Below are 13,060 nucleotides of genomic sequence, written 5' to 3' on the forward strand. Positions count from 1 at the left end.
ATTTTGATTATTATTTTGTTAATAATATACTTTAATCGTAGAAATTTTAGCGAGACTAATTTTAGCGTTTTAGCGAGTTTTCCCTATTTTCGCTAAAATTAATCTCGCTAAAACACGCCGAATCGACAGATCGCTAAAATTTATCCACGCTAAATTTTTCAAAAACGCAATTCGCTAAAATAAATCCAGTTTTTTTCTTCTTTTTCTTTTACGATTTTTGCGAAAACTAATAAAGATATTTATTTTTGTCGGTCCCTAGAGTTCTGTAAGAAAATGTAGTCTTAAAAACACACGCTTATCTCGAACCTCCGTTATATCTGGAACTTTCACCAAAATACATCTCAAAAAGTTATTTGGAAATGGCGATTCGCTAAAATTAATCCACGCGAAATTTTCTCAGACAAGTATTCGCTAAAATTTATCCACGCGAAACTTTTTGAAATCGTGATTCGCTAAAATAAATCCAAAAAAAATCAAGATTTTCCTGACTCGCTAATATACGCTAAAATTACTCTCGCTAAAATTTCTACGATTAAAGTAGTGAAAATTACTTTATTAATTTATTTTCAAGTTTAATTACTGTGGGTGTTTCTAAAAAGGTGTACACTGTTCTTGAAAGATTAATTTGAGTTTCTGGGAAAAATAGAATTGTAGAAATCTAAAGATTCGAGTGAATTGCGAATGTTTAAGAAACAATAAAAACACTCTTTTCCAGAGAAAGATAAAAAATTGATATTTTTGAAATAAATTCTTGGTCCTTCCTTCAGAACTTTTGAGCGAGTCGAACATTCAATTAAAATTCCCGTTCACTTTTCCCAAGCACCCAGGAAACAACCGGTAGTTTTTTATCTTTTACATCGTATTGATAATCTAGCTATCCCGCATATTCGATTTAAAAATATCTTTCATAAAACTAGTTAATGTTAAATTATAATGGAAGCGTCTATTTTTCATGAAAAAACTTGACCAAAATATTACCTTGCTATGGTAGAAGAGGATTTTATGTTTTATACTGGAACTATTGGAACCATTGAGTTTAAATCTCCAAAGGGGAGGGAGGTGTAGATGAACCTTGATAGATGGTAAATAAGGCCACTTTTCGAAATGAAGCCACTTTTCGAAATGAAGCCACTTTTCAAACTCACAAACGTCCGATCGATCCCTTAGGAAGAAGGACTCTAAATATTTTGCACTCATTTCAAAAGGATGTATGATTTAACTTTGGACAGAATTTGGCTTTTAAGCTAATAATTTATTAATTAATAATTAATCTTATTTTACCCTGGAGACAGGTTTGGACCCCGAAACGAGGCTAAACTCTATTATGTAGGCTTTATCTACCCTGAGTATCAGAGGTTAAGTCTTCAAAGAATATATTTATTTCTCATTACTCTTTTCTGCACAGTGTTGCAAAATAGTTATGCTCAAAATATGACGGCGCCCGATTTTCGAAAAAAAAAATTTCCGGCCCAAAATGCCGGAAATATGCTGGAAGTCCCCGTTTTTGCAGATTTTCATTGGACTTTTTCTTAGTATTTCTTAATAAAAACTTTATTGATAACATCAAGCATGATTCAATTGTCAATAATACTGATATTTGAAGCCGGAACTTTCTAAAAATCGCCGGAACAGCCGAGAATCACCGACAAAAAAGCGGTTTCTCTTGATCGAGCTGTACTTTATATTTTTTCATGAAATTTTGCACAATGATATAAAATGGTAATACCTAAAAAATCACGGAGCCTGAGTTTTGAAGAAAATTTTTTTACGGAAATCGCCGTTTTTTGCAAATTTCCGTTGGACTTTTTCCTAACATTTCTGTGTTTTTCCACACAAAAACATTATTTACATCAATGTCCATCATTTGCAACCGGAACTTTCTATTTCTTTATTGCCTGCTCCCCTTCCCTTTACACACCCCCTTCTCACAGACCCACTTTTGGTCACAGACCCAAAATTGGCCAAAATATCGTCCCCGGTGGAAAATTATCCTTAAACTTTTGACCCCACTGACATTAATCAAATAAAACAATCCTCACTGCAAAATGTTATGCTTTTTTTCATTCCACCTGGCTGTCTGATTCGAAAACAAAAGAATTGAAATCCCCAGCCATACATAAAAAATATCGGAATATCAATACCCATGGAGTTCCAGTCCGGTAAATAATTTTATCCCAAATGGCTGAAAAAATCCTACCGGTCTGCGAGAAGGGGGTGTCCAATATATCGTTTCGTTCTTTGATAGTTAGAGTTAGGGTTAGGGTTTTGAAATATGTCGTTCTTTGATAGTTAGGGTTAAGGTTTGTCGTTCTTTTTGTCGCTTTTTAATAGTGATTTGTCATTCTTTTTAGATTGTCTGGATAGTATTTATACCTTAACTACTAATATGGTAGATTTTTACATATCTACACATATTGTAGATTTACAATATCCACACATATAGTAGATTTACGGATTCTAATATACACATATGGTAGATTTACGATTTTTACATAAATACACATATGGTAGAAATAAGTGCGAGATTGGCCTATCCATTCGGCATCTACACGCTTTTTTTAAATAAAAATATCTTCTATAAGAATATAAATTAGCCAAATCATAAGAATACCCTTAGAATACCCTCTAGGGTGAGTTTCACAGAATTTGATAAGAATACAGTCATAATGCTTCCTTTGTTAGACTTGAATATAAACTTTCAGGCAGAAATGTAACTTTAGCTCCAAATGTTCATTTAAAAGTCCAAAACTCTCATTCCTCGTGTTTGTAAAAAAGTCAAGTCTAAAAAGTAAGAATACGTTAAGAATATTTCACCTTCAATTTTGGCAATACACTTTTCTCGAGATGCATAAATTTATTGTTGTCCTCGTTTTCAAACAAATTTCATTGCTATGAAATTATACATTTAAACCAATTTAAATTCCCAAAAGGCAAACATTAACTCTAAAACAAAAGTACTTGAAATTCAAAATGTCTCACGAGGTGTAAACAACACAAATATCATTGTGAATATGTAATTTTAAAGCAATGAAATCTGTTTGAAAACGAGGACAACAATAAATTTATGCATCTCGAGAAAAGTGTATTTCTTAAGAATATTTTAACTTCCAAAAGAATGTATGACTTAACTTTGGAAAGACGCTGGTCGAAACCAATTTACCGAAGATATAAAACTTTGAAGTTCCTGAACCAAATCTCAAATTAATTGTCAACCACGATGATAGTATGCATCAATGGTCTCCTGAACTCCTCCGAAAGTTTACATTGATAAATTGTACACAACTTGTCTTAAATTCACCGAAAATAATTTTGAAGAATTTTGCCAGATTATATCATCTCTGGGAGATTGTTCAATCTGTTTTCGACCATTCAAAGGGGTACCAGATTACTTATGATAACAGTGGTAACGAAGAGTTACTAGTAACGAGAACGAAAGACAGATATAAGTTCACTGTCAAGGATATCGAAATTTTCGTTCGCTATGATATGAAAATTTCTTTCATGTCAAGCAGTAAATTGTGACGTGGGAGAAGCTACTCAAGTTTAGTGAGTGTTGAAACAATTCAAATATTTAAACAGGTTTGAATTTCAGTGCTATTATAGTTCACAATTGAAATACCAAGTTTTCAAACATTTTGTCGACTTACCTATCTGCGAGGGGTAAATCACTAAAAATTAGGTGTACGAGATTTTGATTTCTTTTTGATTTTTGATTTCTTTTTGATTTCCTTTTGATTTCTGATTTCTTTTGGATTTCTTTTTGATTTCTGATTTCTTTTTTATTTCTTTTTGATTTTTGATTTATTTTTTTTATTTTTTTTATTTTTTTTATTTCTTTTTGATTTCTGATTTCTTTTTGATTTCTTTTTGATTTTTGATTTCTTCTTGATTTCTTTTTGATTTTTGATTTCTTTTTGATTTCCTTTTGATTTCTGATTTCTTTTTGATTTCTTTTTGATTTCTGATTTCTTTTTGATTTCTTTTTGATTTCTGATTTCTTTTTTATTTCTTTTTGATTTTTGATTTCTTTTTGATTTCTTTTTGATTTTTGATTTCTTTTTGATTTCTTTTTGATTTTTGATTTCTTTTTGATTTTTGATTTCTTTTTGATTTTTCAAAAAGGTGTACGTGATTTTTTTCAGTGATTTACCCCTCGCCTATCTGGATCATCAAAACAAACCTGTTATATTTGAATAAAGAGAATGTCGGTGATTTCGTAAACACGCTCTCCAAAATGAAATCATTGAGACACTTGATAATCGATGATATTTGCTTCAAACTAGAACCTGATGAATTTGCACTCTTCAAAGATCTTGCCTTCAAAAAAGTGGAATTGGATTTGACGAAGGAAAATGTACCGAAATTTCGACGGATAATGAACGAGATGAAAATCGAACGACTTGGCTCGATGTTGGCTAAAGTGAACAAAAAATTAGGCATCCAGTTCCGTCAATTTGGTCCTGGTGGAATTTATTGGTCAATCTAAGCTTAATCATGTCCTTGTTCATCGTATGTTTATCGTTATGTACGATACATATAAAAGACTGTCTTCTATAGTCTCTTAGACTAGCAAACTAGTCTGTTAATTAATCATGTCAAAGGGCGGGAACATAAAGGCGGCGGGCGTTTGCTAGAATAGGAGCTGCGTAGGAGAGCGAGCAAAAGTTGGTGAGAGGCTGCTGATTAACATTCCTAACTTTCAGCCCTTGCCGCCGACAAATTTTTTTCCTACGCTTACCTAACTCCTACGCTCACTTCTCCCGCGTGATACCGAGATCCAAAAGTTCAAAAATAGTCCAATAAGACTCAGAATATAGCCTGGAAGTCTGCCAACCCCTCCCAAATTGAAATATTCGATTAAATTAAAAAGATAGCCAAAAATCGACTTTCTCGCCAGAACTTTAAATCTTGAAAAACGTTAAAATAACCAAAATTCTCAATATATTATGACCTTGATTGTCTTTGGAAATCAAAAATGCCAAATTCTGCTCTGCTGGGGGTCTAATTTCAAACTTAAGTCATATTTCCCGGTTAAAAATATCCCTTTCTTCGATTTAACAGCCAAAAACTTTTAAAAAATTGAAAATTTTTCTCAAATATTGGCATTTTTAGATTTCTCTGTAACGGGACCTTATCAAAAAGTGAAATATTTCACCAAAAACTGATTTTGACCTAATGAAATGGCTTCAAAATGGTCGGAAAAGGGTTATTTTTCAAATTTTTGGGTTTTTCTCCTAATTAGACCCCCCGCCAGAGCAGAAATCGGCATTTTTTCAAGACATCAGGTCATAATATTGAGAAAAAGGGAAATCACCGGGAAGTTTTTGAACCACAATCGATTTTAAGTGCTTCTAAAAGTAGGTTGGAAGGGTAGAATTTTAACTCTGAGTTTTTAACATGAGACTAAGACTTAGGACCTTAGGATTGAGGATCCCAAAAGTTCAAAAATAGTCCCAATAGACTCAGATATTAGCCTGGAAGTCTGCCAACCCCTCCCAAATTGAAATATTCGATTAAATTAAAAAGATAGCCAAAAATCGACTTTCTCGCCAGAACTTTAAATCTTGAAAAACGTTAAAATAACCAAAATTCTCAATATATTATGACCTTGATTGTATTTTGGCGGATTTTGGCTAAATCCGCCAAATCCACCAAATTTTTTTTCCGCCAAAATTTCTATCTTTAAGGTATTCAAATTTGACATTACTTTGAATTACTTAGCAAAAATGTTTGATAGAGTTTGAACATTGCTCGTCATTCACAAAGTTTTATTTTTAATCTTTTTCATAAGTTTGCAATACACGCTTTTTTTTTTATAAGAATGGTGTTTTTTCATTTCATCATGGATATTCTTAACTTTTTGGCGAAAATTATCCAAAAATATTCTTACAGTATTCTTAGTTTAAGATCGAAATTGGCAATCTACAGGTTAAAATGCATTAAAAATGGCATTCTTAAGTTTAGTTGTTAAATTCCATGATGGTGATATTCTTAGCATATTCTTAATTTTTTGGCCATTTTCATCATGGACATTCTTATAAAGTGTATTCTTATAAAAAAAAAAGCGTGTATATTTTATAATCATTTTACAACGCTGAAGTGCAGAATTTCAACTGCGTGTATACTTTTGAATCACTTAATAATTGTTATAATTTTTTATTTATGACTTGAAATGGCACAATAGGTATATCAAAGTTTGAATTGACTCTCTCGAAAATAATTCGAAATTTCTAAGTCAAAATTTAGAAATATTAGTCGGAGTTTTGACAAGCTGACGATGATTTTGCCTCTGCAATCTTTGTTGTGATATTGATGATTAACTTGAGAAGAGTAGAAGGGGGGGGTTTCAGGGAGTACTCGATTCCGCAATTCCGCCAATTTTTTCTTCCAATTTCCGTCAAACCGTCTAAAGATGAACCGATTTTTGTCAAAAATTCCACGAATTTTGAATATTTTTTGCCAATTCCGAAATTCTGCAACACTTTTTGCTAAATTCCTTTTTTTCCGCACTAAAATTGTCAAAATTTCCGTCTCCATCGGAGAACCCAATTTCCGTAATTTAGTCTAATTTTTCGTCAACTTCCGCCACTTCGTCCGTCTGACGCTCTTAAAGTCTATTTCAAATTAGCTGGCAGTGTTTTTTCAAACCTCAATAACTTTTGATAGAATTTGAATTAAATAGCAATTTTGTGCTCGTTAAAGAGACAAACAGGAGTGGAATAAGTCAACCAGGGCAAAGTTTTAAGCTGTATTTTGTGATAAAATGAATATTCTTTTAATTTTTTTGCGCATTTATGACGTTCTAAGATTGAAGAGTTTCTGATACAAAAATGAAGATCATAGCATTATTCTACAAGAATTTGATTTTCTTCTTCTTCATTTTTCATCTTCGTTTTTCCATTTTTTGAACTTTTTCTTTTTTAATAATATTCCACTCCGGATTATCTTTTTAACGAGCACAAAACCGATAACTAATTCAAATTCTATCAAAAGTAATTGAGGTTTGAAAAAACAATGCCAGCTAATTTGAAATAGACTTTAGAAAGGTGTTCCCAAGAGGTATAACATCAAAGTTTATTTCTTTCTTTTTATGTTTTTAACGAGGCAGCAACGAAGCTAGTAGAACTTTTTCTACAATGGTTCATGGTTTATGTCATTTCAAATCATTTTTGTTCAGATTGGAATGAATATATGATATACGGTATGTTGACACACACAGAGTGTCTTGAAATTTGTCATTCATTTGGTAATTTTTCGTTTCAGATTTTAAAAAGATTTTAATGATGAGTTTGAATGTTTTACCGACCGAACTTTTGAAAATGGTGATATCGTATCTCGGTAAAAGAGACGCCAAAAGTTTAGCTGCTACTTCAAAAAGAATGTATATTTTTCATAAAATTAAAGTGCACTAAATATCTTTTCAACGGTACGTAAAATGTTACAATTGAAGCATTTGTTGGAAAACGGCAAGCAAAACAAAGTGTATGGACTTTACTATTATAAAAATTAATTTTTAAATATTGCAAATTTTTGCATGATCTTGTATCAAAACTTCTGTCAGTCTTGGACTTAGCGTCATTTTGACGGTTGTCGTGAGAAAAATTGATATGCGAGGGACCCCTAGTTCTCCCAGCTGTCCAAACACGTATGTAAATTTGAGTCATTCTAGTGTGGTCGTGTTACAAAAGTACAGGCTGTTTGTAGGTAAAAAATAATATATAGCTGAAACTTTCTCCAGACCTTCTCTATAGGATGCTTATGCCTCAGGAAAAAATCCCCTAAAATCCCACTGGTGGAACATCCCTTTTTTGGGCAATTTCTTTTTTCCCCAGGCAAAACCCTAAGGTCAAAAATTTTTGAAAATTTCAAACTCTTTTTGAGACAACATCATGTATACCATTCGAAAGCTCTCAAAAAACTATAAAGAAGACTTTTAGACGGGTATAGCCGATTTCATTACCTAACTCGAGATAATTCACGCAGAAGATGCAATTTTTGGTCAATTTTAGACCAAAATGTGGCGAAAAGTGGAACTTGCGCATGAAATATCTCGAGTTAGGTAATGAAATCGGCCATACCCGTTTAAAGGTCTTCTGTATTGTTTTTTGAGAGCTTTCGAATGGTATACCTGATATTGTCTGAAAATGAGTTTGAAATTTTCAAAACATTTCGCCCTTAGGGTTTTGCCTGGGGAAAAAAGAAATTGCCCATCAAAAAGGGAATGTTCCACCAGTGGGATTCTAGGGGATTTTTTTCCTGAGGCATAAGCATCCTATAGAGAAGGTCTGGAGAAAATTTCAGCTATATATTATTTTTTTCCTGTAAATTATGCTAAAAAACGACCCCACTATTCTGTCGACAAGTAGAAATACCCTGTTTTCTTAGAAAGATGAAATGAAAAGTTTTCAAACTGTGCCAAATTATTATTTGGCCTCTTTTGTATCTTGAAATTAACTTTTCATAGAATATTATTATAAAGCTCTCATATATGGGTTATCTATTTTGATCTTGGAATTTCGTCTTCATTTGGTAATTTTTTTCGTTTCAGATTTTAAAAACATTTTAATGATGAGTTTGAATGTTTTACCGACCGAACTTTTGAAAATGGTGATATCGTATCTCGGTAAAAGAGACGCCAAAAGCTTGGCTGTTGCTTCAAGAAAAATGCGTGAAATAGCGTTGGAAAAGATATGGTCAAAACCGATCTACCAGAAATCGAAAGGATTGAGGTTTTTGAAGATGATTTCGCGTTTCCCGATTGATCAAATTCGTGTCAAAGATTTTCGATGCAAGATGGAGGAAGTCATTGAAACCGTATCATCTTTAAAACGTTTGAACTTAGATTTGAGTTCTAAGTGTGTCTTTAGGACTCCTTTGGACTTGATACGTTTCAAATTCCCAATAGTCGCTCATACCAAGGCTTTGAAGATTGACTCGGAGAGTAAATTTGGTCTGCTTCTTGTTGCCCTGGAGACTGGGTTTGTTAAGGAATTAATTGTCGATCATCACAGTAAAAATCTTCGTTGGTCACCTGAGCTCCTTAAAATGCTGGTCAGTAAAGTATACATTTCAGAAATCTCAGTCAATGCTCTCCGATTCACGGATGAGAATGTTGAGGAATTTTGTCAGATTTTCTCATCTCTTAGAAACTGTCAGGTATTTTTTCCTGAAGAAAAAGCATGGGAACAAGACCGAATAGATGATGAAGATTTGACACCGTCAAGGTTAGTAAAATCGAAAAAAGATCGCACTAAAAACAAATTTACTATCACTGATATCGAAACATTTGCAAGATATGATGTTAAGATTTCTTCCATGGCAGGTAGCAATAACATGTTAAACTTGGATTCGAAGTACAATAAAGACATTTCAAAGCTATTGAAATTTGTACCAGCCTTGAAACGGTTGCAATATTTACATTCTTTTAAACTGCGAGAAGATGGAGAACCATTTAAATGGGATCACTCAAAATTTGACCAATTGTCTGACTTGCCCATCCGTAGAATCAGAACAAATATGTTAATCATCAGCAAAGAGAATGTTGGCAACATCGTGGACACACTCTCCAAGATGAAATCACTGCAGCATCTACATATTCTATGGAATCGCTTTAAATTGACACCGGAAGAATTTGCACTTTTTCAAAACCTACGTGTAAAGATTGTCAATTTGACAGCATTGGAATTGACGAAAGAAAATGTCCCAAAATTTCGACAAATAATGAATGAGATGAAAATTGAAAAAATCAACTCTTCATTGCCAGTGAAAAAGAGGAATAAATTAGGAATTCGGTTCCGTCAATTCGGACCTGGTGCGATGTTTTGGTCCATTTAAGCGATGGATTGAAAAGGTTTTGTTGTTTTGAGAGTCGGTCTCTTGTTGTCTGGGTAGTCTATACTCCATTGAGTTTCAAGCCCGAAGGGCTAGGGCGGAAACTTTAACCCTTCTCAGGCAAGAGAAATTGAAGTCACTTATTTCCCATCCAAAACGCGCATAGAACGCGCCGCAATCACGACGACGGATTGTATCTAGCGGTTCCTTTGTTTTGGAGGACTACATATTAGTTTCAGCCCGGCGTTTGTGTAAAAACTTCGCGTGGGCGTTCTGGATGGGAAATAGGTGGTTTCATTTCCCATCCAGGAGTCTCGCCTCTAGCCCTTTGGGCTTGAAACTCAATGGTATACCCCATCCACTTAATAAGTAAAATCTTTTTTCAACTATCAAAAACTATAGTATATAAAAGCACCGTTATCCGGATGATACTGTGCGTGGGCTAAAATTCTTGAAATCAATGAAACTAAAGGAAAAAAGACTTTTTGTTGTTCTGAGTCAGCGCTTTGGGAATTTGTGATAGCAGATTTTAAACTAGATGTGTGAAAAATCATTACCCAGATGATGTCTTTGGATTTGGTCGTGTTTGTCATCTTTGTAAATACATTCGTGTTTTTGTACTTATTTATTAAAATGAAGAAATGCTTATGAAGCGTAATGTTTTCTCAAGGACACTTGTACAGGGTGTCCCTAATTAAAGTATCGAGTTTGAACATGCGATTGAGTAGAAAAGTTTGTGTGTGTGTTATCGCTAAAATATAAGAACGTTCTCCATCACACAGGCTTATTACAAAAGGTAGTTACAATGTATAAATTAATCGTAATGACAAAGAAAAAAGAGGGAGAGCTTAAAATACAATTTTGTGAACACGCACATAAAACTTTCTACTCATAGTTGTGTTTCGACTCGATACTTTAATTAGGGACACCCTGTATAGCGTAGCTATACAAGTGTCCTTGGTTTTCTCGTGTGTTTTTTTTCGCATTTTCTGATCATAACTTAGCTTTCCTGTTTAAAAATGAACTGTTTTCAATGCCAATGACTTGTTGTTGTAATGTGACGTGTTTTTAATCAAGATTTAATTATATTTACATTGGCTGATATGTCAATTTGTTTTCATTTTTCTTTGTTTCTATTTTCAGATCAGTAAGAAAAATACATTTTGGATGACGGATTTCAACATTTTGCCGAACGAGCTTCTGAAAATGGTGATATCCTACCTTGATAAAAAAGACGCTAAAAATTTTGCTCGTGTTTCCAAAAGAATGCAAAAGTTGACTTTGGATAGACTTTGGTCAAAACCGATCTACCTGAGGTCTAAAAGTTTGAAATTCTTAAAAAGGATTTCACGTTTTCCGATTAAAGAACTCCGTGCGAAAGATTTTCGATGTTATCAGGCACAAATAGTTGAAATGGTTCCCAGTTTGAAAAGTTTAAATGTTGATATGGGATATGCTTTCATGCCCGCCCTGAACTTGACGGATTTGAAATTCCCTATCGTTGCTCATACCAGGTTAATGAAAATTTGTTCAATAAAGGATTTCAATGATCTACTTAAAGCATTGGAAACTGGATTCATCAAAGAATTAATTATTGACTCTCGTTATTTTTACACCATGCGTCTGACACCTAAACTCCTAAAAAGTTTGGTCGGTAAAGTATACATTTCAGAAATCTCAGTAAATGCTCTCCATTTCACGGATAAGAATGTGGAAAGATTTTGTAAGATTTTTTCAACAATGAAGAAGTGTCGAATTTCTTTTCCACCTGTACGGTTTTCGCAAGATAATGATAATTATATATTAGATGATACAGACTTAGAAAGTGACCATGAATACTTGGTTTGGAAAAAATTTTTTGCTTACAAGTTCACTGTCAAAGACATTAAAACTTTTGCTCGCTATAATATCAAGATCTCTTTTATGTCAAGCAGTGTGCTGGGCTACAAAGACTACTATTCAGATTTATTGAAATTTATACCGGTGCTGAGACAGTTAAAATATCTAAGATGTTTTGAGCTTGAAGAGGACGCTTGTTTTAACCATTCTGAACTTGAAAGATTTTCTGGTTTACCTATTACAAATATGAAGACGAATGTATTTGAATTGAGTAGAGAGAATGTCGGCGACTTCGTGGACGCAATCTCCAAGATAAAAACACTTCAACATATACATATGGTTTGGAATTACTATAAATTTACACCGGAAGATTTTGCACTTTTTAAAAATCTACCTGTAAAAAAGATCAATTTAACAGCTTTGGATTTGACCAAACAAAATGTCCCGAAATTTCGACAAATTATGAACGAAATGAAAATTGAAAAATTTATCTCATTGTTATCGAAGAAGAAGAAGTGGAGTTTGGGAATTCGGCTCCGTCAGTTTGGGCCCGGTGGAATTTATTGGTCCATTTAAAAAATAGAATAAAAACTATTACGTGTGCTATTTCAATTTATGCTACGTTTCTTTTTTTATCTTGGTCTGGAAATTGCTATGAAAAATATTTGGTATCATTTTCGCATTCTTGCGTCATGCTTGCATAGTCTGAATTTAGGCGAAAATAAAAAAATGTAGTGTTTCCAGAAACCGGCCGGGCAATGGGTATATCTATATGGTTCATCATAAAAAAATCAAGTTGACCGTTCAAGCTATCAAACATCGTTTGGCTAGATATTCCCTCTTGTAAATCAAGTTTTGTTCTTTAGTAGTTGATACATTAGTATTCAGGGCTTACTGCATACTGTTTGTACATAAAAGTTATCTTTAAAGTTCTATTTCAATGATTTTAAAGTTATCAAAAATAGCAAAAAAAATATTTTTTCCGGCCGGCCGCATGAGAGCTTTTTTCCTTCACCGCATTACGGAAACACTACATTTTTTATTTTCGCCTTAGCTTGAATGATTTTATATCTCATTTTTTTAGTTCATACAGGGGATAGACGAAAATTTCCAGGGGGTAATCTGAAAATAATTCCTAAGGGGTCTAAAGAATTTTTTTTTTTCGTTTTTCCAGGGGGTAAAAATTTTTTCTAAAATTTCCCCGGCAAATTTCTAGTGGGTAAAATTCTCGTTCGAATGAATATAAAATTTTGAGAAAATAATATGAAAATTTCTATTCTTGTTTTTCATCATATGTGAAAATTTTTTTTAAAAATAACTATTGTCTAGTGAAATTCTTATTCTATAAAAAATTTTGTATGCCCATGAATATTAAGAAATATTACATTAA

At 33.1% G+C, this 13,060-nt stretch overlaps 1 protein-coding gene across 1 annotated transcript; it reads left to right on the top strand.

Annotated features, from left to right (window-relative positions):
* The first annotated feature begins 7,267 nt into the window (after positions 1–7,267).
* Positions 7,268–9,848, top strand: LOC136819723 (uncharacterized). Its single transcript, XM_067075966.1, has 2 exons — positions 7,268–7,426; positions 8,549–9,848. Exon 2 carries the CDS (start codon positions 8,566–8,568, stop codon positions 9,832–9,834), a length of 1,269 nt encoding a protein of 422 aa, XP_066932067.1. The 5' UTR covers positions 7,268–7,426; positions 8,549–8,565; the 3' UTR covers positions 9,835–9,848.
* The last annotated feature ends 3,212 nt before the right edge of the window (positions 9,849–13,060 follow it).

Source organism: Clytia hemisphaerica, unplaced genomic scaffold (genome assembly GCF_902728285.1).
Source record: "Clytia hemisphaerica strain Z4C2 unplaced genomic scaffold, Clytia hemisphaerica genome assembly, whole genome shotgun sequence".
In the NCBI taxonomy this organism is placed as follows: domain Eukaryota; kingdom Metazoa; phylum Cnidaria; class Hydrozoa; order Leptothecata; family Clytiidae; genus Clytia; species Clytia hemisphaerica.